This window comes from Anoplolepis gracilipes, chromosome 1, assembly GCF_047496725.1.
Source record: "Anoplolepis gracilipes chromosome 1, ASM4749672v1, whole genome shotgun sequence".
Taxonomy (NCBI): Eukaryota; Metazoa; Arthropoda; class Insecta; order Hymenoptera; family Formicidae; genus Anoplolepis; species Anoplolepis gracilipes.
In genome coordinates this window covers 3,604,068-3,627,605 of record NC_132970.1, presented here as the reverse complement: position 1 = coordinate 3,627,605, position 23,538 = coordinate 3,604,068, and the positions used below count along the sequence as shown (strand labels likewise).

The window sequence follows — 23,538 nt, the reverse complement described above, 5'->3', positions numbered from 1 at the left end:
GAGAAAATCGGTCGTCTTACAAATCGTATTCGTAAAGAAAGAATTCAAGGTAAAGAAAACGCGGGCCGCGGGCAAAACCTGACATTATCGTCAATCTCATTGATAATTATTGATCCTTGCTTAGCCTTAAAGCGTTTAGCTATTAAATGTAACACAACGTGGCCTCGTTCGCATTTGCATCTTCTCACAACTTGTTGCCTTATTATAATTACATACAGGTACACGTGTCATTCTGCACGTCATATCGTTTATTTAACGAACTAAACGTATAGAATTATAATAGCCTTTTTTTCTCCGTATATATTTATTAAATCAAAATATTAAATTTACGTACATCGCGATGTCGAGCAGACGAAAGCAAGTAGGTAGTTTGCAATAGTTGAAAGAGATAATACCCCGAGGAATCTCTCTCAATTATCCATAAGCAGAATAGTAATTTGTGTGCGACAATCGTTAAATAAACGCTTCGGAGTCATTTCTAGTGTTGCATAATGCTTTGTTTATGGTAACGTACCATCTAGTAGTTATGCAGAGAGCATTTCCGTGAGGCACGTACGCGAGAATTAACTCTCTAATAATATTTCATGAAATTAATCTATTACGCACGCGGAAAGGTGATTTCCTAATATGTCCGTCATTTGTGAAACATTGAGAATCATGTAGATGCAAATCACATTTCTAACAAAACGTTGCAACGTTGCTTTTGTAAAATGCGTCAACATTCTTGTTCCATTAAAGAAATGTTTTTTTTTTTAATAATACTTTTCCACTTTAATATTTTTTCGAAAAAAACCAGAGCCTAAGAAAAATTCCAAACATCAAAATATATATCAAAAGTGATTGCTGTTTATTCGTAAATAAAAGAAATTAAACATGTTATTATTTCTCAATTATATAAAGTAATATTAATTTTATCTTTAATCGTAAAGAATATGTGACTGAAAATTTTAAGGATTTAAAGTTTAACTTTTAGTTATGTAAAATTGAGAATTTTTAAAGAATCAAGGCTTTAATTTTAAATGACCGAAAATTTTCACGTAAAAAAGATTAAAGATTATATGTAATTATTTACGAAATAAAAATTAAATTATAAATTAAATTTTATTTAATTTATAATTTAAGAAAAAATGCGGCACATATGCGCGAAGCAGCGACAACTTGCCTTATTTACTCAGAGGACGATAAGATGAATCTAAACACGTGTGGCACGAAACGCTGGCGTGCGTACTCGATCAGCGCGACTCGTCGCACGCATATGTCGTGCGTGCGTGCATCGCGCGCGGGATGCGAAGCGGGAGAGAAGCGGCTCGTAAGAAATAGCCATAAAAACATGGACGTCGTCACGAGTATAGTTACTCCTCGTTACTTTCTAAATTCCCCCCGCGTGCACAGCCGATATATATCCCCCGATGACTTTGCATTTTGCAATCGTATACGCACGGCGGCGGGATTCGCGTCCGGTACGGCGATTTTTCGTGCCTGGATGTTATATCACAAATCACGGGATCACCGCGGGAGATGGCGGTCAGTGTCGTGAGGTGCCACGCTCTCCTTGTGCTCTACTGTGTCCTGCTGCAGTATCGTAAGTACTGCTGAATACTCTCGTACTCTCGATCGCCGCGACTCATCCACCTTCGTAGAGTCTCACGATCCGATCTCGCGAATCTCGATCTCGTGGGTGCGCGATTTTCTCGAATTTTGCGGGTGCGATCTCTAGGAAGACAGGTGGATCTAGGGGTCTTAAAATATAATAAGAGTTCCCTTTGCTCTCTCTTGTTCCTTCCGCTTTTCCCTGCATATTTCTACAAACGCACGTGGTGAGTCAGAAAATAAAAATGCTTTCTTGTAATTATATTAAGGCATCTTGTCTGTCACTTTGAATTAAAAGGAAGAGACTCTTCTATTCTTACTAATGAAAGTGAACTTTCGAACGAGAATATTGTCAAACAGTTCCGGTTTACATCAATGTGCACTTAGTCTTAATTGCTTCTTTAGTCAAGCTTCTCGAGCGCTTTTTGTGTCTCTTGATTATTTTTTATTATACCTTGTAATTCTAATTCTCTTCCATTTGTTACTAATTTTTATTGATTATTTATTATCTTCTCAATTTATATTTTATACATGAATATATATATATATATATATATGTATATGTTTAGAGAAGATTTTGTACTATTTTAATACGCACTTTATATTGTGAAAAATGTTTCGCATACACATACATATATACATAACAGTGTCTTTGAAAATTAAAATTAACATGAAAGGGAATTCCGCTTTTGTAATATAACTTTCTTCGAGACTGATGAAACTGTAGCATTTGCGATAACTTTTACTTTCAATGAGCTTCACTTTTACTTTAAGTGAGGCAAGGTTTACCTCACCGAATAATGTGAATAAAATTCTATTTTCTCGTTGAATTACCATAAAGTGCTGTCACGTGTATCAGTCATAAAAAATCCAACAATTAATTATATCCAACAATTAATCATAAGGAAAGAACCACCGTCGTGTTAAAAAAACGATTCGATTAAAGATTGAAGAAAAGTACAACAGCTTCCACCTTTCCAACTATAAAACTTATTTATAGCATTGGTGTAAACTAACAAGATCGTCGACCTTCACCCAGTTTTGCATAACGGTTCAATAATTTCTAGTGCACGAGACACTTAATCCTGATTTTACGATTGATCAACTAACCGACGATTAACTAAACGTAAGCGTCATTCATATATTGAAAAACAAAAGAGGCAGAAGATTAAATCGACCGATTTGCAATTATTTTTCCAGACAATGCGATGGCTCAAGACAAGACCCTTAAAGATCTCTTCAACAGCACGTCCTGCGCGAAACCACCTTACATCTGTCCGCATCCGCAGATAGAGTTCTATTTGTACACCAGGTACCTTTTCTGTTCTGTCAACATTAAATCTTTCGCATAAATCTTCATTTAATGAAAACTACAGTTTAAATCGGCTATTCTGCATTTTAAAAATGATCTTAAGATTAATTTATATTTCACATTCAAGTAAAACCATCGATTGTATCGATCGTTTCCAAGTTTCGAAAAACAAACTTTTGTTATGAGGAAACGATCAACGTTACTCTCGGTTTCAAGATCAGGATCATTTCGTTCTCCATTGAAAGTAACCTCCTTTCCAGACTCACCTTTCTCCGGCATCTATAGTATCGTCCAATGCTCTCACTATCGTCTATATTTACGTAGCGGACGTGAGTTGCATCGACGAATAGTTGCATTCATACGAAACATAATACATATATGCATAACGTACCTTATATTAGTCGTGATTTTCAGGGAAACCCAACAAAATCCGCTGCCATTAGACATTCGAGATTTTAAGTCTCTCCGGAATTCCAAATTTAATAAGACCAATCCGACAAAGATCATTATTCACGGCTTTGGCGGTGGACGAAATTTAGCGCCCAGCACAGATTTGCGAGATGGTAAGATTAGCCATTTTCCCTAAATTTTTGTTTATTTAAATTGTAGCCCGTCCTCAAGTTTTTGCGACAAAATAATATTATTTATAATATAAAAAATATTTTATGTATAATATAATTAATAAACAGGAGTATACGATTAGAAAAATGTCTTTCCGGTATTAGACAGAAAAATTGAAAAATTATAATTTTGTTTTCATACATAAAATTTACGTATATAATTTATTTAATTATTAGAGAACCGCGATAATATATAAAATAAATCTATTAATATCGATGATATGAATATTCCTATGTAAACGTAAAAAAATTAGAGATGCTGTAGAAAAACGCAGTAAAGAATAACCGTTGAATCAAAATAGCCAAAAATACCACCACGATTCGATTTCAGCGTATTTCACGCGAGGCGATTACAATATTATAATCGTGGATTACGGTTCGTTGGTACGCGAGCCCTGTCTCTCGCAGATCTCATGGGGCCCGGATTTCTGCTCCCAGTGCATCGCTCAGCTGGTCAAGTACCTGAGGGATCATCCCCGCGGCACGAGGGTGGAGAACATACACGTGCTCGGATACAGCGTGGGCGCGCATATCGCTGGACTCATCGCAAATTACTTGCCCAATGACAAACTCGGGAGAATTACGGGTAATTGCTCGTATGCAGCCGATCGCTGTCCCATGTTCAAATTTAGACTCTAGACGTAATATACGATTTTTTTCTTATCGCTCCTACGTGAAAAGGAAAGAGAGAGAGAAAGAATTTTTCAATTATTTTAAAATAAAAAATGTTGATCATTTAATCTTAAATTTTGGAGAATAACGAATATTAACGAGCAAAATCACATAAATATAAAATATGTACGTTTTTATCATATATTAGTTTCACATCTATTTATCCATGATATTACGTCTGGAAAAAGTCTCTGTAATTCATCATTTTGTATAACATTGACATTAATTTGCGATTCGCGTGCTTCTGTTCGCAGGCCTCGATCCGACGATATTTTTCTACATGAACGGCAACCGCTCGATGGATTTAGACGAAACGGATGCCCATTTTGTGGACGTGATCCATACAGCCGCAGGGATTTTGGGCCAATGGGGGCCCACCGGTCACGCGGACTTTTACGTAAACGGTGGCTCGAGTCAGCCCGGATGCGCCACTTCTTCTATACTCCGTAAGTAACGAACAAAAAATCAATTACGGCGGAAAGTACAAAGAAAATTAAAAAGAAATGTCATCTTTTTTTCAAGGGAAATAATAGTATAATTGAAAAAGAATCCAACTCTTTCTCTTTCTCTCGCATGCATAAAATGTCGATAATATGAATGGACCTTTCTTTATTCTCGTAGAAACGCTGTCGTGCGATCACACGAAGGTGACGCCATATTACATAGAGTCAATCACGACGAAAAAGGGATTTTGGGCGGCACCGTGCGCAAATCTGTTCTCTTACCTGATCGGATGGTGCAATCCCAAGAGAGAGGATCACATCCTGATGGGGGAGGACGCCCCTCATACGTAAGTAGTGATCCATATTTACCTTATAAGATTGCATGCTGTTTGCTAGAAACTGACATATTCGATATTCCTGAAAGTACACGTGTGTCAACAAAAAAAAAAAAAAGAAAATATTTTAGAAAAATAATAGAATATTCATGTCGACGTCGCGCGGAAATATTTATGTACTCGCGTTTGTGAAAAAATTTGACAGAGCACGCGGCATCTTCTATCTGTCAACAAACGCACGCAAACCGTACGCCCGAGGACTGCCCGCAAAAAGCCAGCGACGGACAAATCAGAAGCAATCGTCCTCCCGCCAGTCTTGAGTCTGCTAAAGCAGCTGATCAACATAATTATAGAGTAACATGTGTCGCACGTGAATCAGTCAAAGTTAAGTTATATACATAATATACATATATATATATATATACATATATATATATATATATATATGTAGATATGTTATTTTGACATATAAGTTTTAGCTTTATACACTGTCGCATCTGACTTTTTATTACGTTTAATTGTTCAAAGAAACCTTTTGTCTTCTCTCCTTTTTTTTATCTTATTGTTACATAAAAGATGTTTCATCAATTTATACATATATTGAAAGAGCAAATTACGCGTCACCTAGACCGCGTTTATTAGCGTCTGATCGACAGATATAATTGACGGTCTCGCATGTGGTTGACATGTAACACTTTCACCGTCGTGCTTTCCTTATTTAATGCGTTGCATTTCATACGCATTATATTTACTCAGTAACGGTATAATTTTTTTATATTTTTTTATAATTTTTTGTTTTATGAGACGACAATGTATTCAACTTGTCGCTCGATCAATATCTGATCATTTCAATGAAACATCGTGTGTCATTGAAGAGCAAAAATCGGTCAAGTACCAAGCAAAAGTTTTGCGCAAGAATTAGCGGAGAGTGTGTGTGAACAGAGATTGTATCGAAAGTGGCACGAGTTTGTTTTAAGAATTCATCTCTCATTAAAATTTATAATGCCATTTCATAATCAAAGATAAATTTCTGCCCGGTGCTAAAAAACGGGATATTAATTTGTAATTGTAATTATATCATAGTTGCAAAAAATACTTCTTTTGTTTCGGTTTAAAGTTACGCTCGCTTTAATTATAATTTCTGTTTTACGTATAGTACGTCATTAATTAAGGTAATTAATTAATTTTGTAATCTGTAATTGTAATTATAATTGAAACCTGCAATTCAGGAAAGATACCTTCGACTCTCTCGTAAAAGAGATTTTTTTGTATAATACGTCATTAATAATAATTAAGGTAATTAAATAATTTTGTAATTATAATTATAATTGAAACCTGCAATTCAGGAAAGATATCTTTGACTCTCTTGTAAAAGAGATTTTTTTTGTATAATACAGACATCGCTCGAAGAAGTACGTGCAGATGCTTTATTCAATATTCTTGATTCCCGTTTGTCGTCCTTGGTTTCCGCAAATATCCTTGTAAGAATGCAGCAACAGGCCTGTGTTTATGTTAACAACAATATTTATTACATAATAATTATTATGAGATACGGTAATAATTTCTATGGATTTACAGTACACTGTGTCGCACTAAACCTTAATAGTATATATATATATATATATATATTTATATATATGTATGTATGTATATATAATATGCAATGGAATGATTACAAGATACATCCTCGTTTCAAGCCGGAGGTTTCTCGATTACCTCGGCGATATCTTTTCTTCCTTGTTAGATGGATCCTTCGCGTATATTTTCCGGAGAGACATGACCCTTCCGTGATCGTGATGCTCCGGACGTCGATCTGAATTATCTTTCTTTCTCTTTCTCTCTTTTTTTTCACACACATACACACTCACACTCACACGTACGTACGTATAGGCAAAGGTGCATCCGAGTTTTTCGAGTGTCGGCCCTACAGTTTCGAGGATGCGACGCCCGACGAGCATAGCGTCGTCTCGAAGGTTTCGTCACGCTACGTGATTTCAGATTAGTGGGAAATTAAGTATCGTATACACATATGCGTTTTAAAGAACGTCATTTGGGGTAAACTGTAAAAATGTAACAATCTTTCTCAGCTCATTTTTCGTTTCGTTTTCGAAATTTAATCTCGGTGCAAGAATCTCTTTCCATCACTTCAATGCTCGATATAAAAGAGGATTAATAAGTCTGAAAAGAAAATGAGATCGGACACGTCGACTAGATTTTAATTTCATCGTCTCGGACCGGATAGTCATGCTTGATAATTATAATAATCTGACCGATTACTCTCTCTTTTCTTCCTCTGAAATTTCTTTATATTATATTATATTCACGAGTATAAATTTTCTAATATTTTGAGCTAAAATTTCCTAACGTAAAGTAAGAAATCAAAATTTACATACTGTGTCGTCCTTGAAATTTTTTCTAGTTAATAGCGAGAAGAAGCAGTTTTGATCGGTTTTTTAAGAATTATTTTGCAAGATATATATTACATCATCGTTCAGATTGCTTTCGCAAGTGTACAACGAAATCTAAAGAGAGATACAAACGCAAGGTTCGTCCATTAATTTCGGGCCGATCGCATCGAGGACGTATTTCCAGACTAAAAACTACAACTTTATAAATACACTCCTCTCTCTCTCTCTCTCTCTCTCTCTCTCTCTCTCTCTCTCTTTCACGCGGGCGTGTTCCTCTTTTTTATTTACATCTCTTCTTCGTGCACTCTACGTACCGCTGTTCGGCATACAAATGTGCATGAACGGATTTACGCTAACGTATATCGATTATTACATATTTAAAAGCGGAGAGATACGCTTTTCTTTCCCCTTCTCTCTCTCTCTCTTTCTCTCTCTTTTCTCGATGCATTCACAGAATCGCACTTGCTCCGCGATCCAGATCGTTCTCCTGAAGATCGCACCTTTCGCTATGATGTTCTCGAAATATACATACACAGTGAATCGTAAAAGGATACCTCTTCGAAATGTTGTCTTCAAGCGATTGATATTTTTTTGTTTAGGAAAGATATTTCAGGATTTCCATCAATATTATGTGAATTGCGATATATATGCATATATATATATTCGGGTGCGTGGTCGTGTACATCTCCTTTTTTTCGTTTCGTTTTCTACGAGCCCGCTCGGACTGACAGATCGCGACTTTCCCTCCACGATCCAGAATATTCACACGTACGATCTATTATCACGGTGCGTGTTACATTTACCTTCTATTATTTCAATCGACGTGTTTTACTTTACTGCCTCTAATTAAATATACTCGTAAATGGTAAATGTGGGATGAGATAATCGATATCAATGGTGTCAATATAACGAGCGACATTGTACATATAGGACGTACATGGTTTTCCTTATCCAACTCCGTTCTCTTCGGCAGCATGCTTGTTCTCTCTCTCTCTCTCTCTTTAATTCCCTCTTTGTATAACGTGAATACAGATCTGCCTTACTTTAAGTACGGAAAGTACAAAAAGAAGCGCAGCCGAAGAGAACGGATCTACCTCTAGCTAAATTTTTAACTCACGAACAATGGCGCCGACCAGGCCGTCGATGGTGAAAATCATTTTGTGAGTGATGCGATTATTTAAAAAAAGTGACGGGGAAAGACATTTAAATTCGTGCTTGCACCCGATAATAATAATAATAATAATAATAATAATAATAGTAATAATAAAATTGAAAAAAGACATTAATTTTTTCACGAAAGAAGAATCGAATATTTTTAATTCAGGTTTACCGATGTAAAGAAAAAAATATTCCAATTTTATTTCTCTCTTTTCTATTTTACTTCTCTTTTTTTCGCGATAAAACGGATCTCAATTATTGGCCGAATAAATTAATACTGCAGTTGTCGTCCCCAGTCGAAACGCCATTCGCTGATTTTTCAACGATATATATTAATTCGTGAATTCTCGTTAAAGTATTTTAAGTACAATGCTGCTGAGTATAATAGCGTGCCCTCGCACATGCTATATACGATATACATTATCGTTTAAATCGATAATTGGTCCTGAATAAACGGTAGAACCAAACCCGAGTAACGCGCAATATCGCGCAATTAAGGGAGATCTTTCACGATCGCGATCTCGCGATCGCAGGATCTCGCAGGATCTCGCGATCCGAGGAGGTGAAAATTTCGGGAGGGAGAAAAATTTCTCCTTCAAGGCCTACTACAAGACACGCTACGAGACTAAAAGACGCCTTTACACATTGCTATTCTACGCGCTACCCTAATCGCTCGGCGATCAGATTTATGGATATTCCTAAATATGCGCGCTGTGATAATTAAATGCGTTGTGTTGCTTCAGGTGGATTCCGATCGCCGATGAGAAGGGACCTCTGATCGGCGATTGCCAGCTTACGATTCGCAAAGTGAAAATATCCTTTCGAGCGGCTGATGACATTAGCGTCCCATTACACGCGTGAAATTTCAATTTTCTTACTGGATTTTCCGCTTTGAATTGATAAAAGCATAACGAAAGAACAAAACGTATCACATCGTTAAAACTGTCAAAATCTTATATAAAATAAAATGATTGACGCGATACAAAAAAGTGGAAAATTAAAAATAAAAATATATAGATTGTAATTATTTTAAAGGTCATTTAAACACATAAATTATAGTGCATAAAAAGTGTACAAAATTGTTAAAAAAATTTACATCCATGAATTACGTTAATAATAAGTAATTAATCGCAAGATATATAATTTGTATTTGTTGTGTTACGTCTTATCGGCTCCACGATTCCTTCCTTCCCCGAAATTGCTACAACTATTTGACAAATAGAGATCCTTCCGTTACATAATTCTCTTTTGATAACTATATCAGGGCGAAAAGACGCAGAAAGATCATGAAAGAGCATCAATCTTTTCCGCAAACAAAAACTAAACATAAAGGAATATGCAAACAGATACAATATTACTCTCTCTGACAGTGAAATTTTTCGTATACATGACTTTTAAATCGTCGTGAAAGGAGTGACACACACAAACACGACTACATACATGCGCTGTGCAGAGCATTTTGTTTCTTCGTTCCTTTTTCCGATTTTATCCATGTTTTTACACATGATACATTTACACTTTTTTGATTTAATTCAATTTTAATTATATAAAAGGAATATTATAATTACCAGTCAGAACCTAGAATTTAACGTTAAAGTCACTCTCATGTCATTCTGATTGACGTACTAACATCCTACTAAACACACATACACATACACCTGCATACATGGACTCACCCTAGACATTCAATAAGCAATTTGTTGTTTAATGTTTAATATTATAAAATCATGTATACGAATTTAATGAATACTTCGTTTTGCAACTTGCAAATAAACCTAGATTTTATATTTAAATTATTATTTTCTCGCACATTAACCCTTTTTCCTTTCTAGTCCGAAGATACACTTGGTTCCGTTCCATATGAAAGAGATTAAATTTTCTGACCAAAAAGATATCACTGAACAAACATTCGGAAAAGCAGTGTAATAGCGACACAAGCCATTTATCTGCTTTTCAAAATGATTGTTACACTCTTCCTTCGACCTATTCTTCTCCGAATCTGGACGTAACAGTTGCATTAAATAAATTTGTATTCTTATTTAATCAAGAAAAAAGGCTTTTATAGTAATTCATTAAACATGGAGATATCATTTCATCTGAAAGTCATCTCATTAAAATCATCTTGAAGTGAATTCTCATCGTTACGCTTTCATCATTTCCGGAAGTAAATATTAATAGAGATAAACTTGGATTTCCATAACACAGCTCTCGTTAATAGGATAGATATACAGATGGATATATCACCGAATTAGCTTCGAAACATTGGGAGATACAGGAAAAGGACTCCGAGAATGCCTTTTTAATGGCGTATCCCCCTTCTCCTTCCTTCCCGCGTATAAGATAATTTCATTCTACAATAAATTACTTTAATCTTCATCTGTTATAACGATAATAGATATATATGTAACGCGTAATTATATAATCTTACATATCGAGTAAACGCTACGATACAAAGCTAAAATCAATAGATATCAATAAGATATAGATATCAATAGATATCGACAAATAGTCTCCATTCTCGCTATTCTTGGTTATCATTATTATTATTATGATTATTATTATTTATCATTAATTATCATTATATATTATCGAAAGATCATCCATATCTCTATACTTGAGGTGGCCACATTTTTTTATTACGCGATTAAGACAATAGTGCGACTATTATAAAAATTCTAAAAAAAAAATTGATCGCAAGATTTCTGAAAGATTTTAAAATTCTATTCGATATTTGTTACAAGGAAATATAAAGAAACGATAATAAATTGTTTGTGTGTAATAGAAAAAATATTTATGTACATATATTTATAAATATGTATATTTGTATATATAGACAAAATAAAAAAAAAGTCTAACGAAATATATTTTATAGTTATAGAAAGTTAATACTTGTTTGATTAATATGTATTTTTGTAATATACTTTAAAAAGTTTTTTTTACACAATTCTTGAAATTTGAAAAAATAATAAAAAAAAAGAGACAGATGGACCACCTTGTGATCACCTCAAATATATCATCAACCGGACGTTACCGTACTCTTATTATATCGTGACTAGAACTTGATATAGCATATAGTTATATATATATATATATATATATATATATATATATATATATATATATATATATAACTTCTTTTTCGGAGGGGATGTTAAAATTAAAATTGCACTAACTAATAACATATAATCGAACAAAGTGAAAATTGACAAACGGTGAGGAATCGTAAATCTCTGAAAGGACTCACAATTAACGTACATATATATTTACAAAAGAAATTAGACTTTCAATTTAATCAAACGAGAAAAAGAGGAACGAAGGGATCTCTTTTTAAAATTAACGATTCTGACCAATCCAACTTGCATCGATAAGTATTCTCCGCGATTCAAAAATTTGTCACGAAAATGAGCGAGCTATATTTTACGCAAAAATCTGTTTGCCAACAAACTTTTGCGTTTGCAGAAACATTGGAATATCTGCAGTTAATATTATTACCGAATTTCGCTCTATATTTTTATCATACCGCGATGCTCATGCAATCCTTTCAACTTCCCCGTTTTCTGTATTTCACATTGATCATAAGTCTCCACATAGATATCCTCGAAATCCAAGGATATCAATATGGGAATTTCTATTGCTCGACTATATTGTGGATGATTAACAGATGTGCATTAAATCGATGAATAGGCCTGTTCACGATTTACGATTAAAAACCGATAACAATATCTGCAGACAATGTATAACTTGCAATATAATTTATATTATGCGTATAATATAATATAATATATGTATATATGTATATATGAATGTTTTACGCATAATTGCATGCAGATGCGCACGTCCGTCATATGTCACGGATTACAAGCGACGGATGGATGACAGCGAGTAGAAAATTGCGTACAGTCACGCCAAAGATAACCGCGTCAATTGCGATATACAATTTCTTTTTCTACGAAAATTGAGCATCGAGCGAAATGGAATGTTACAATCATCTTAAATCTGCGTTTCGCATCCATCAGAGTTGCGTCTCTTTATTTTTAAGAATTTTTTATGCAACGAATAGCAATAATGTATAATAGAATGTAAATTATTTGGAATTTGTCAAAATAATATTGTTGGAAAAATTCACATTTCCCATATATTTTTCTTATTTAATGACAAAACAATATTTTTCGAGTGCCTTAAAACTCGGAAGATAATTCTTCTCGCGTGGTTCGTTTCGTATATCGTTCTCCGTACAAATGGCGCACACTGAGTGGCGAGAATCGTTTAACTATAGTACACGTGATTGTATATCGCGGATTTAAGTTTTGCCTGTTTGCACGAAAATATGCTGGGCTGTCGTTTTACTCGGAGATCGATACGGAAACGTCCCTGAGCGAAGCTTGTGCACGTTTACTGATTGTGAGCCACGCTGTGACCTTTCAAGCACACAACAGAGTTCAGTGCACACTCTCGATTCTTTTCAAAGAGACTTTTCAAGACGACACTGATGGATTTCGAAAATGCGTGAAATGATAACTTTTAAAGAGCCTGGTAAAAAGAAAGAGAGAAAGAGGAACAATGCAGAAGAGAGAAGTACATAAATTAAAAAAAAAATTATCTAAACATATATATCATAATTACTTTTATTAAAAGAAATAATTTCAAAACTGCCTAAAATTATGAAAGAAGTAATTTTATGTTGATATTCAATTTTGATTTATTTTTTTATTATAACTTGGCCTTTTGCCATTTTATTTGTTACTTTGTGTAACATGTTTTTTTTTTTTTTTTTTTTTTTTACCAAGCCCCTTCCAATTGGAGGATCCATATTTCCGGATCTTTTACGAATTCAATATATTGTCATCCATCATTATTATTTCGCGCACAACTGTAAACGTTCGCATCACCTTTGCTACGTGTTTCTTCACTTGGAAGAAAATTATTATACTACTTTTACGGACGATGCAACCGAAATTATATAAAAGTTATATATGATATCTGTAACACATGAACGACGCATCTAGAGAAAGTTTATGATGGTAATTTGCGCCGATCGGCCGAACCAAGATGGAAGCCTATCTATGGGATATCTAATGACGTAGATAGTTTCTCGGGGTTACGTATATTATATATATATATATATTTTTTTTAATCTTCAACATTTTCGTTCAATCGATATCTCAAAAAGGATGACGTGTGACTTGAAATCATTCAACGTTACATCTATTGAGAAAAGTATATTATATATATATATATATATATATATATATATATATATATAATACACTACACTCTCCATTCATGGGAACATATTATTTTTATGTTAAATCCTTCATAGTTGGTATTTTTATCGTTTAATTAATCATATTAATATCTATAAGTATGTATTTGTTATCTCTCTTTTTCTTCGGATTTATTCGCTTTCTCTTTCTCCCCCTCTCCCTTTCTCTACATCTCTTCTATTTTTTTTCCCAATCCTGTAAAGAAAGGGATGCTTTCAGAGACATTAAACATTATTACAAAACTTTTCTGGAGTAGGTAAGATAAGGACAAGAAGAAAATTGCTTACGTTGATTATGCAGGATGTTCCAGAAATCACCGATCTTAATGTGACTTAAATTTGATCTTATTTTTTAAATTCAAACTTTATTTTAATTTTAAATTTAATTTTTCAGAGTCTATTAATTTTGTAAAATTCCGATGAAGGTAAAATTAATTTCAAATTAGTCGAAAAGTTATCAGAAATAAACTTTGGGACATTGATATATTCTAGAACATTTTGTGTATTGAATTTCGTATTGATATTGCATGTCATACCTTAACTGGAAAGTCAACGTTCTTAATCCTTCTTATCTCCGTCTTCGGGGTCTTTTAGCGTGTGCCATTGGGCGATCGGGCGCCTGGGAGACGCTAACATGTCGGACCAGTGTCTCAATTCCGTTCCGCTCGCGTTATATCCCAGAACTACCTTTCCGATCGGTTCTGATGTGCCAATGCGATCGTAATCGACTACAGTGACGACGAGTTGTACTTTCTGAAATGCCATATGAAATTAAGTAGTGTCGCTATCATTAAAATGAATAATCACATATTACTATTATCACATTAGTATTTTGATTGAGAAATTACGGTGGATAAGTAGAAAGATATTACTTTGAGAAAATAAACTCAAAATAATAAATAAATTTTATTTCTACAATAATTTTTTCTATTAATAAGTATAAAAAAAATTATTGTAGCAATTTTTAAAGGTCGTGTTTGAAAATTTTGGATAATTAACAGTCATGTTAATTCGAAATACTAACAAATTGATACTTTGCGACCTACCAAAGATCAGTTTCAGAGTAACCTTAGTCAAAAATATTCTAAAATGTATATGTATGCAGTTTTGTAATATTTTAGTAAATTAAACTGTCACTGACTCGTAAATTGATATAATTTTATATTTTAAAGAATATTAGAGAATTAATAATAAAATATATCTTTTTTCCGTACCTGTATCTGCTCGAAAGGTACTTCAAAGGTGAATGATTCGTTGTAATACGGGTTAAGGGTGCACTTCTTGATCGACGTTTTCTTCTTCTTCAATCTCTTTCCATTCTGCATCAGCGCGATTTTAACATAAGGATCCGAAAGGCCACCGACGTCCATCTTCTTCAGGTTCTTGGCTTCCAGAATGACTACCGTGAGTTTTCCAGCCGTTGGTACGTATCTCAATGAGAAGCATATGTCTCCCAGCTTGTTATCCTGCAAATAACACAAAAATTTTTGATGAATATAATTTTAATAGATTAATACGTCAAATTATTAATTATTTTTATATTTAAGCATTTTTCACAAAGGAAAATACAAGGACTTAATTAAATATTTTTATTTTCATTATATGTTGTCATATATTCTATTATAGTTTCATCAACTCACCTGTCCACCCTCGCCTTCAACACTCTGCAATTCTCTCCACTCCTCGATCGTCTGCGCCAAGTCGATTTGACAGAGCGGTACTTTAACTTCTCCGATTTGATCGTGCTTCGAAAATCTATCGAAGTCGAAGATGGCGAAGACTAAAGTCTTGTTCATGGCATCGGCATAAGGAACGCTCTATATACAGTTCGTACGTTTATCAATAACAACATCACAATGAATTGTGCTTTCGCATATTTGCATTTAGAACATGAAAAATTAAAAGCTCAAATATGGCATTCTATTAATTTTCATTGTATAGTTAATTGATTATTATTATCTTTAATTAGGAATATTATTAATTTTGGCTGACCTTAAATGTGAATGTTTCGTTAAAGACCGGACTCAGTGTCTTTCTGTGAACCTTTGTCTCAAACTTTTTCTTCTTATCCGGCAATAAATATACTTTTACATATGGATCTGATGTACCACCCATATCCAATGCTGGCAATTCCTCAGCTTGGATTACTGTCACGGCGAGACTGTTTGAATTAAAATCATACTCGAGCTGAAACCAAGCGTGTTCCACTTTTTAGAATATCTCTTTACAATACGTTAGATATATATAAAGATAATAAAGTTAAAACAAATCCAAAATAGCTGTATGTATTAATAAAATAAAACAATATGGATTATTTGTGTTATTTAAAATACAAGTGAAACGTGATAAAAAACGTATTACTAATATATTACTACATCATAAATGTACACTAATAAAAATCAACATCAGAGATATGACATATTAAATTTTTTGATCTATTTTTCACGATGTAAATTCAGTTTAATTTTTCAGAAAATTCACTGATTCGATTTTTTACTTATAACACTGGAGAAAGATAAGGGGAAAGAAATAAATTATAAAAAGCGGTTATTATATAAAATAAAATAATAAAATGAAATAATAAGATAAAAAGATAAAAAAATGCAATAAATGACAATTCGTACCTTGTATTGTAGTTTTCCGAGTTTAACTTCGCTCTGCTTACTTTCAGCTTCGTCTGGTTCCTCGGCATTGTCCGTCAATTCTTCCATATCCGGCTGTACCTTCGCATATCGAAGTGGATTCCACGAGTGTAGAATGTATCTCTAACATCTACATTAAGTCACGGCACACCGAATACCTACCTTGTCCTTGTACGTGCTGCCCAGAAGCTGCACGGACTTTAGGTCTACCGCGCCCTTCAATCCCTTCTTGCCATCTTTGGAGCGTCTCTTGCGACAGCATCTTCGTATACAGCAGAAGCAGATTCCAAGAACGATTACGCCTACTCCTATACAGGAAAAAGAAATATAAATGAGTATTGTTATAAAACTTTAGCATAAATTTTTAACATAGTGGCATATTATACCTGAAATTTATTTAAAAGAAAAGAACAAATATATATATATATATATATATATATACTATTTATGGAATATTTTTAAAATAAGATACATAGAAAAAAAAATTTAATACATGTAAAAACTAAAATATTTAATCTATGCATGATACTATATCTACATTAAATGACTTCATGACTGAATGTAATACATTATTTTGTTTAACATTCTTTCGCGAAATAATCAGTTATAGACGGATCTTCCGTTTACAGGTAACGAGGATTGATTATTCTCGATTGATTGAGATTAGAAGCCGGCTTGTGTGCCGAGGGGCATGCGCTTCTTTACCTATTAAAATAGCAACAAGACCCCAAGGCGGTATCCCCACTTCCTGCGCGATGCCTTTCCCGAACTTCTCGAGTTTATCCTCGAAGGATTTCGCTGCGCTTTCGGTAATGACCAGATCATCTGTTCCTGAAAACAACGCAAGCGTAAATTAATATTAAATTAATACAAATCAAGATTAATTATAAAGAGTACACCCGCATTCTCAAAAGTTAGACTTCGCCAAGTCACTAATATTGATAAATAATAATTACGTTTTAATTCCACAATAGATGAGAAAGAATTGAAATTTAGAATCGATAACTATTGTTGAAAAAAAAACAAAAAAATTAAAGATTACGATAATACTTACCAGCTTTCTCTTCAATTTCTGTAGTGAAATTTATGTTGGGATCGGTGATGGCGGTGTTAACCTCCTCGTTACCTTTCTCAGCGATCACGTCTCTTTTGACTAACGGTGCCATTTTCTGCGTCAGAAAGACATTATTATAAACTCATACAGAGTCGGCGAGACAATTTATTTTAGATAGTAAACATGATAATTTTTTTTCAATAACGACGCCTGCACGCGATAACTATTAATAATTTCGGAATAAGATAGCCTGAAGTTCAATCCCCCTATTTTTCCATGACAAATGGATCTAATGAATATCCAACACTACGCGACGTAATGTATGTACATTAGTATACGCGACGATAAAGTATAAAGCATACGACTAACAGCGGACATTGCTAGAGATTCCGTAATCTACGAGCGCGTTTCCGGTGGTTGAAGCCGCATGCGTATCTCATTGTAAAACTCGCCTCTGTAAGTTAGCGAACGTTATTAACGAGCACGCAATACGATACGTCGTGTACGACGTCACAGAGATGTTTTATACCAGAGTGTCATTTATCAGAAAGTAGAAAATAGCATTGTAGCGTAAACACAGTAGCCATTCATAAAATCGCTGAAGTCGCTAAAGAACTCCATCCCATTACAATGATATCTCGGCCTTGGTGTAATGAGGCTTTTTTCAAAGAAGAGATTATTTAAGGAACGTGACCTTATGGGTGAGCTGTTTTTTTTTTTTTTTTATACGAGAATCAATCTACGATTAATTTCCATTATCAGTGCTTCCTCTTATAATCCAGGAATTATCGTGCAATTTCTGACAAAACCTCGACGATGGGCGACTCTGTTACTCCAGCACCTCGATTCTCGCACCGACAGAGGACAATTGCTCGAAAAGGTTGCTGAGACAGGTCGCTGAAAGCAGACAAGTGTGGTGTACACATACAAGGGCGATACGTAGTCACGCACGACGATGTATTATCGAACAGCGCGTGGGAGTTTGTGCGCGCCACTCCATAACTAAACGACGTAAGAAATAAGAAGAGTTGAGATGGAAGAAGATATAATGCGTGGGAGAAGATACTTATATATGAGAGAGAAGCGAGAAGTAAAAGAAATGAGAAAAATAAATCATCACGAGGTGGAACTTGAGCCGGAATGAATGAATAAAGTATGAAATGTTTCATGTTAAATATTAAATCATTCTTCGATGACTTTATCTTAATACTTTAACTTTAATATGCATATGACGTTGGGAAGGAAGAGATTGATTTATGTAAAAAGAAAAAAGTATGTAATTAATTTGCAAGAATATAATTATAATTTAAAAATAAAACGTTTTGCCCCTACACTTTTTATGAACAATTGAATGCACAAACACAGTAGGTGTGCAACATCGATAACTCCCAATAGCATTACTTATCCGAGATACAGGCTCGCAAGATGCTATGTATGTAACATTTATCTTGATAAAAGCATGGAAGAAAGAAATAACAGAAGAGAATGTTAGAGCCAGAGAGAGAGAGAGAGAGAGAGAGAGAGAGAGAGAGAGAGAGAGAAAGCTCTTACAAATAACAAGAAACTAATAGAGTAGAAGAAGACCAGGTAGAAAATAGTGAATCTGATTATTTACACTATATGTGATCCGCAAGTGACATAATATCGCATTATTAGATTGACTGTACTGTAGGTCCTAATATGGCGCTTTAACTACCCCGTCCCCTTACGTTGATGCAGAGACCCCTCTGCCTGTTACACCCTCTTGTTATTTCTTTCCTCCTTGGATAAAAGTCGGTAGCTCTTTGAAGACGGAGCATGCTCAGACAAGTATTTTTTCTCAGGGAAAATTTCAAGAGAGATAAATATTCCGTTAAAAATACCTCGATATTAGTTAAAGAAAATATTGTTATAAACTCAAGATAAACATCTCTCAAGTTTGACATCGTTCGTCTGATTGTGAAATCATCAATTCTTTTTAATTGTTCATTTATTCGTTATCGGAAATTGCATCTACATTCTCGCAAAATTGCTACAGGTATTTCAATTAACGATACAAAGATTTGCGCTATCTTTCCATCTTGGCTGCATTCAGATGCAGAAGTCTGATATTAAAGGATATTAAAAATTATTTCAACCGTAAAGAATTAATTTATCTCATAATACATTCAAACCCCTTGCTGCGAAAAGATTAAAATATTTCCGCTACTTATTTCATAGTTGAAATTCTCTTTCTATCGAATATTAAGTTTATTTTCTCCGGTAAATTTTATCGTTATCAATAGCATAACGTTTGCTTTACGTATCTAATATATACGTATATATAGAAGGTCTCATTTTAATTTATCTTCTTTTCGTCAAAAACTTTTTTATTTTTTATTGTATTATTTGCGTAAAAAGTTATAAGAGTATAATGACCGGAAGTTAATAGTTTACGAGATATTTTGTACCTTAATTCCACATAATTTTACATAAACTTTGAAAAATTGTTGGTCATCATACCCTCATAACTTTTTACGTAAAATATGCGAGAAATCGATTTATATAACAAAATTAGGATATTCCATTAAAAAAACAAAACTGTCTTCTATATAACATTTATAGTATACCCAAGATCAAATCAACCATCTTATGTCTCTCTTTGAACCAAATAACTTTTGTCTGAATCATTTTTTTCTGCAATCAAAAATAAAAAAGTTTTTCAGAAAGATGAATTAAAATGGGATACTCTGTACATACTTTTTTTAATATAGAGTTTTTTGCAAAGATCGAATGGCAGCGATGAAACCTGTCTTTTGATGAAAATAATCGAAGATCTTCTTCCATTCTCTACTATTTATAAACTGTATTCAGACTGTCATCAAACGTGGTTAAAGTACCCGTCCTAAGTTCCTATGATTAGGCGAATGAACCTTGCTGCGCGTTAATTGGGATGTGGGGACGGATGTCTAAACAGCCCCTGAAGATGCGCGCGTGTACGTAAATGAGCGAACATTTAAAGCGCGAATCAATACAACTTGCTACTGATAAGTAGATCGCCTGATATCATCTACAACCACTTTGTGTTCTTAATAAAATCAATCATTTCAACTGAAATAACCAAAGGTTATTTTAACAAGATAACTATAAAAACTAATACAATATATAAAGTCGTATCACATATTTAACTAATATATGTATATATATATATATATATATATATATATATATGTATGAATTACATATACATATATATTCCCTAAAGTTTTAACAATGTGTAATAATTTTGAATTGCGTTTATTGAAGATATAAGTTTGTTTACATGTACACAACGTAATGAGCTATTTTCTTTTATGCCACGTGTATGTCATTTTCTTGAAATAACCGAGCTTCAATTGACAGCAATCTTTTTACATGATATACAGAGTCACTCTCTCTTCTCGTCTTTGCGCATCAGCATCTCGACAAAAATTTCTCGTAAGCTGCTGACATAATGGTCACGTAGCTGCGACATCTGTCACATGACCTGACAGGTATTTAAACTGTAGGAAAAATGCATTTTGCAATTTATTACAACGGTGCCGTGTAATTTCGCAAACAATTACGAATGTATGGATAGATTTTACGGTCATGATGAGGAATGTCAATAAGAAGTCCCAACAAAATGGCATTGAAGTGTTTGACAGAAGTTTACTTAAGTGCGCAGATCTCTCTCTCTCTTTCTCTCTCTCTCTCTCTCTCTCTCTCTCTTTCTCTCTCTCGATTCAAACGTTTCCTTACAGATACACAAATTTGATTAAGAGTACTCAAGAGTAAAACATACAACACGCGCACGAGTTGTGAAAAGTAAGATATAAAAGATGTAAAAGCATTTTTTACACTAATGTAATTCGAAATAATGAGTTTCGAAAAATTTACGCAGTTAATTTATCAATAATTGTCACAGAGGATTGGAAAAATGTTTAAAATACAAAACTGTTGAAATGCAAGAAAATGGGATGCCAATGGTATCTTTCCTCTTTAAAAGATAACGGTCATTCGACTATCGACTGGCCTACATCCTTCTCAAGGACGGTTACAGCACGATCGTTCCTAAAGCATCCAACGCCCTTTTCATGAATGAATATCCTCCCATGAGCCGCCGTAGCATGAGCAAAAATGTTGTTTGCGGAGAGGGGAGAAAAGATCTTTCGCCAAACATAACATATGTACGCGAAACTAAGGCACACATAGCACTAATATATCTCGATCTTTGAAGACTGCTAATTAACCTGCCCGAATAGTGGTCGAAATTAGATGTCGTAGCAATTAGCGCGAGTCTGTTAATGAGTACAGTACCTTTGCCGAAATTCATTGACACTCTGCGTTCTCGGAGATTGTAATCGTATTTGGAAAAATTATTGTGATGACAATGTCGTGAATATTGCGGAGGAAATTGCGAATCAAAAAAGATTTCACATATTTTATTGTATCGCAAAAAAATATTGTTTTGATTATACATTTTATGAGGTAGTAATATTTTTTTAGCACCAATTTTTTGAAAAATAGATAATAAAATCACAGATTAATTCGCAATTATTTATTCAAACGCAATATGTATCTCTCTTCTTGTATATTGATGAAGTTTTTATAATTAAATTTAAAAATTATGTAAGTTAAGTTATGTTAGCAAAAGTTATATTCCGTTTTTTTTTTGTTTAACAATTTTAGTAACAAATCAGATTTCTCTATTCTTTCTAATCGCTTATTGTGAATTATTGCGCGCGCTATTATTACAAATGTCAATAATAATTAAATCCATCAAGAAACATCCAAGAATCAAAAAATAGATTCTTTTCTACCTATAATTATTCATGACGGGTCTTATACCCTTATCATTTTTTCTCCCTTCTGACTCTAAGAGAGCTTTAAACATTCATCGCTATAATTTATCCAAACAACCCCTGATTTTCGTTGATGGACCGTTTCAAACCGGAAAGAAGGAAAGATTGTGTAAGAAAAATACACGCAATTTGCAGTTAATAAAAAAATTAAAATCAGAGAGACGACGAGAAAAAGAAAAGTATATCTAAACTACAATCTGGAAAGAGTCAGAAAATCATTATATCGCTTCGACTGAAATGTTTACCCTGTCGTACAGTTTACTCTTCGAAATCTGTGCCATCATCCTTGCGGGAAAAGCGTGTAGTAATTGAAGATTTGATACGCATCTTCGCCAACCGTGGCGATCGGCGAGGGTATGTTTTCGATTTTATCTTCGCGAAGGGTGATCGATTGCTAATTTTACATTCGTCGCAGGCTGGTGAGCTGAAGAAATGGACAGGTTTTGATTCGTTTAGAATGGTACTCACGACACGGAAGCTGTTTCGACGGTTCTACGTACACCCTCTCTATCTCTCTTCTTTCTTCGAGCTATTTATATACCCCTGGGCGTTACTCGACGGCGGCCTCGACTCGGCTGTAACTACTTGACGGACTTCTCGCGTCCGAAAGCTCGAACAACAGAGGCGAAAAAAAATGTGCGGGGGCAGATTTTATCACTCTTACGACGTTTTACAGACGCATCGCACGCTACGTCGTCCGCGATGATGGCGGTGAACGATCAAGGGGGACGAAAATCTATCTTGCCACGACGATTACTCGTCGAGGACGACGACGAGGACGGCGACGACGACGTGCCGAGTGCGCCTGACTGTTGGTGGTGAACGCGCGAACATGGCCGCCCGACGTAAATCGATAAAACACGTTACGTTTTCCGGCGGCGGCGTCTCGACGCGCCGTTCGGAGCCGACGCTCTGCGTCGTTTTCTCACCCCCGTTCCCGCACCCCTGGCATTCCGGCTACGACGACGACGACGCCAAGGAACGAGCGCCGATCGACGTCATCGGTGCGCGCGGACGTTCGATATGGAAAGCGGTTCTTTTTTTTCGAAATATTCTCGCCCTTTTCCAGAAATTATGATGATGATACTTATTGCTCGGTGATCTGCCGATTGCGATTACTTTAATTAGGGTTCCTTAGTTTTTCCTCAACATATCAGTAAAAGGAACAAAGAACGTTAGAAGAATTATGGTTTTAATTAG

At 34.5% G+C, this 23,538-nt stretch overlaps 2 protein-coding genes across 4 annotated transcripts; one reads left to right on the top strand and one right to left on the bottom strand.

Annotated features, from left to right (window-relative positions):
• Positions 1–1,129: 1,129 nt before the first annotated feature.
• Positions 1,130–5,372, top strand: LOC140673004 (pancreatic lipase-related protein 2). Of its 2 annotated transcripts, none has more exons than XM_072905600.1 (7): positions 1,130–1,582; positions 2,791–2,902; positions 3,317–3,465; positions 3,854–4,108; positions 4,449–4,640; positions 4,816–4,984; positions 5,178–5,371. In XM_072905600.1, exons 1-7 carry the CDS (start codon positions 1,519–1,521, stop codon positions 5,290–5,292), a joined length of 1,056 nt encoding a protein of 351 aa, XP_072761701.1. In that variant the 5' UTR covers positions 1,130–1,518; the 3' UTR covers positions 5,293–5,371. The 2 variants fall into 2 exon arrangements, with proteins under 2 accessions (XP_072761701.1, XP_072761790.1); XM_072905689.1 differs by lacking the exon at positions 1,130–1,582 and adding an exon at positions 2,540–2,716 and having other exon boundaries at positions 5,178–5,372.
• A 1,106-nt stretch (positions 5,373–6,478) lies between these two features.
• Positions 6,479–23,227, bottom strand: Syt1 (synaptotagmin 1). Of its 2 annotated transcripts, none has more exons than XM_072905473.1 (10): positions 22,807–23,227; positions 17,498–17,612; positions 17,149–17,274; positions 16,606–16,751; positions 16,426–16,518; positions 15,794–15,988; positions 15,442–15,618; positions 15,016–15,267; positions 14,338–14,554; positions 6,479–13,997 (listed from the first exon to the last, which is right to left on the bottom strand). In XM_072905473.1, the coding sequence occupies exons 2-9, from the start codon at positions 17,607–17,609 to the stop codon at positions 14,360–14,362; spliced, it is 1,296 nt and encodes a 431-aa protein (XP_072761574.1). In that variant the 5' UTR covers positions 17,610–17,612; positions 22,807–23,227; the 3' UTR covers positions 6,479–13,997; positions 14,338–14,359. The 2 variants fall into 2 exon arrangements, with proteins under 2 accessions (XP_072761574.1, XP_072761516.1); XM_072905415.1 differs by having other exon boundaries at positions 16,426–16,524; positions 22,807–23,226.
• Between the last annotated feature and the right edge of the window lie 311 nt (positions 23,228–23,538).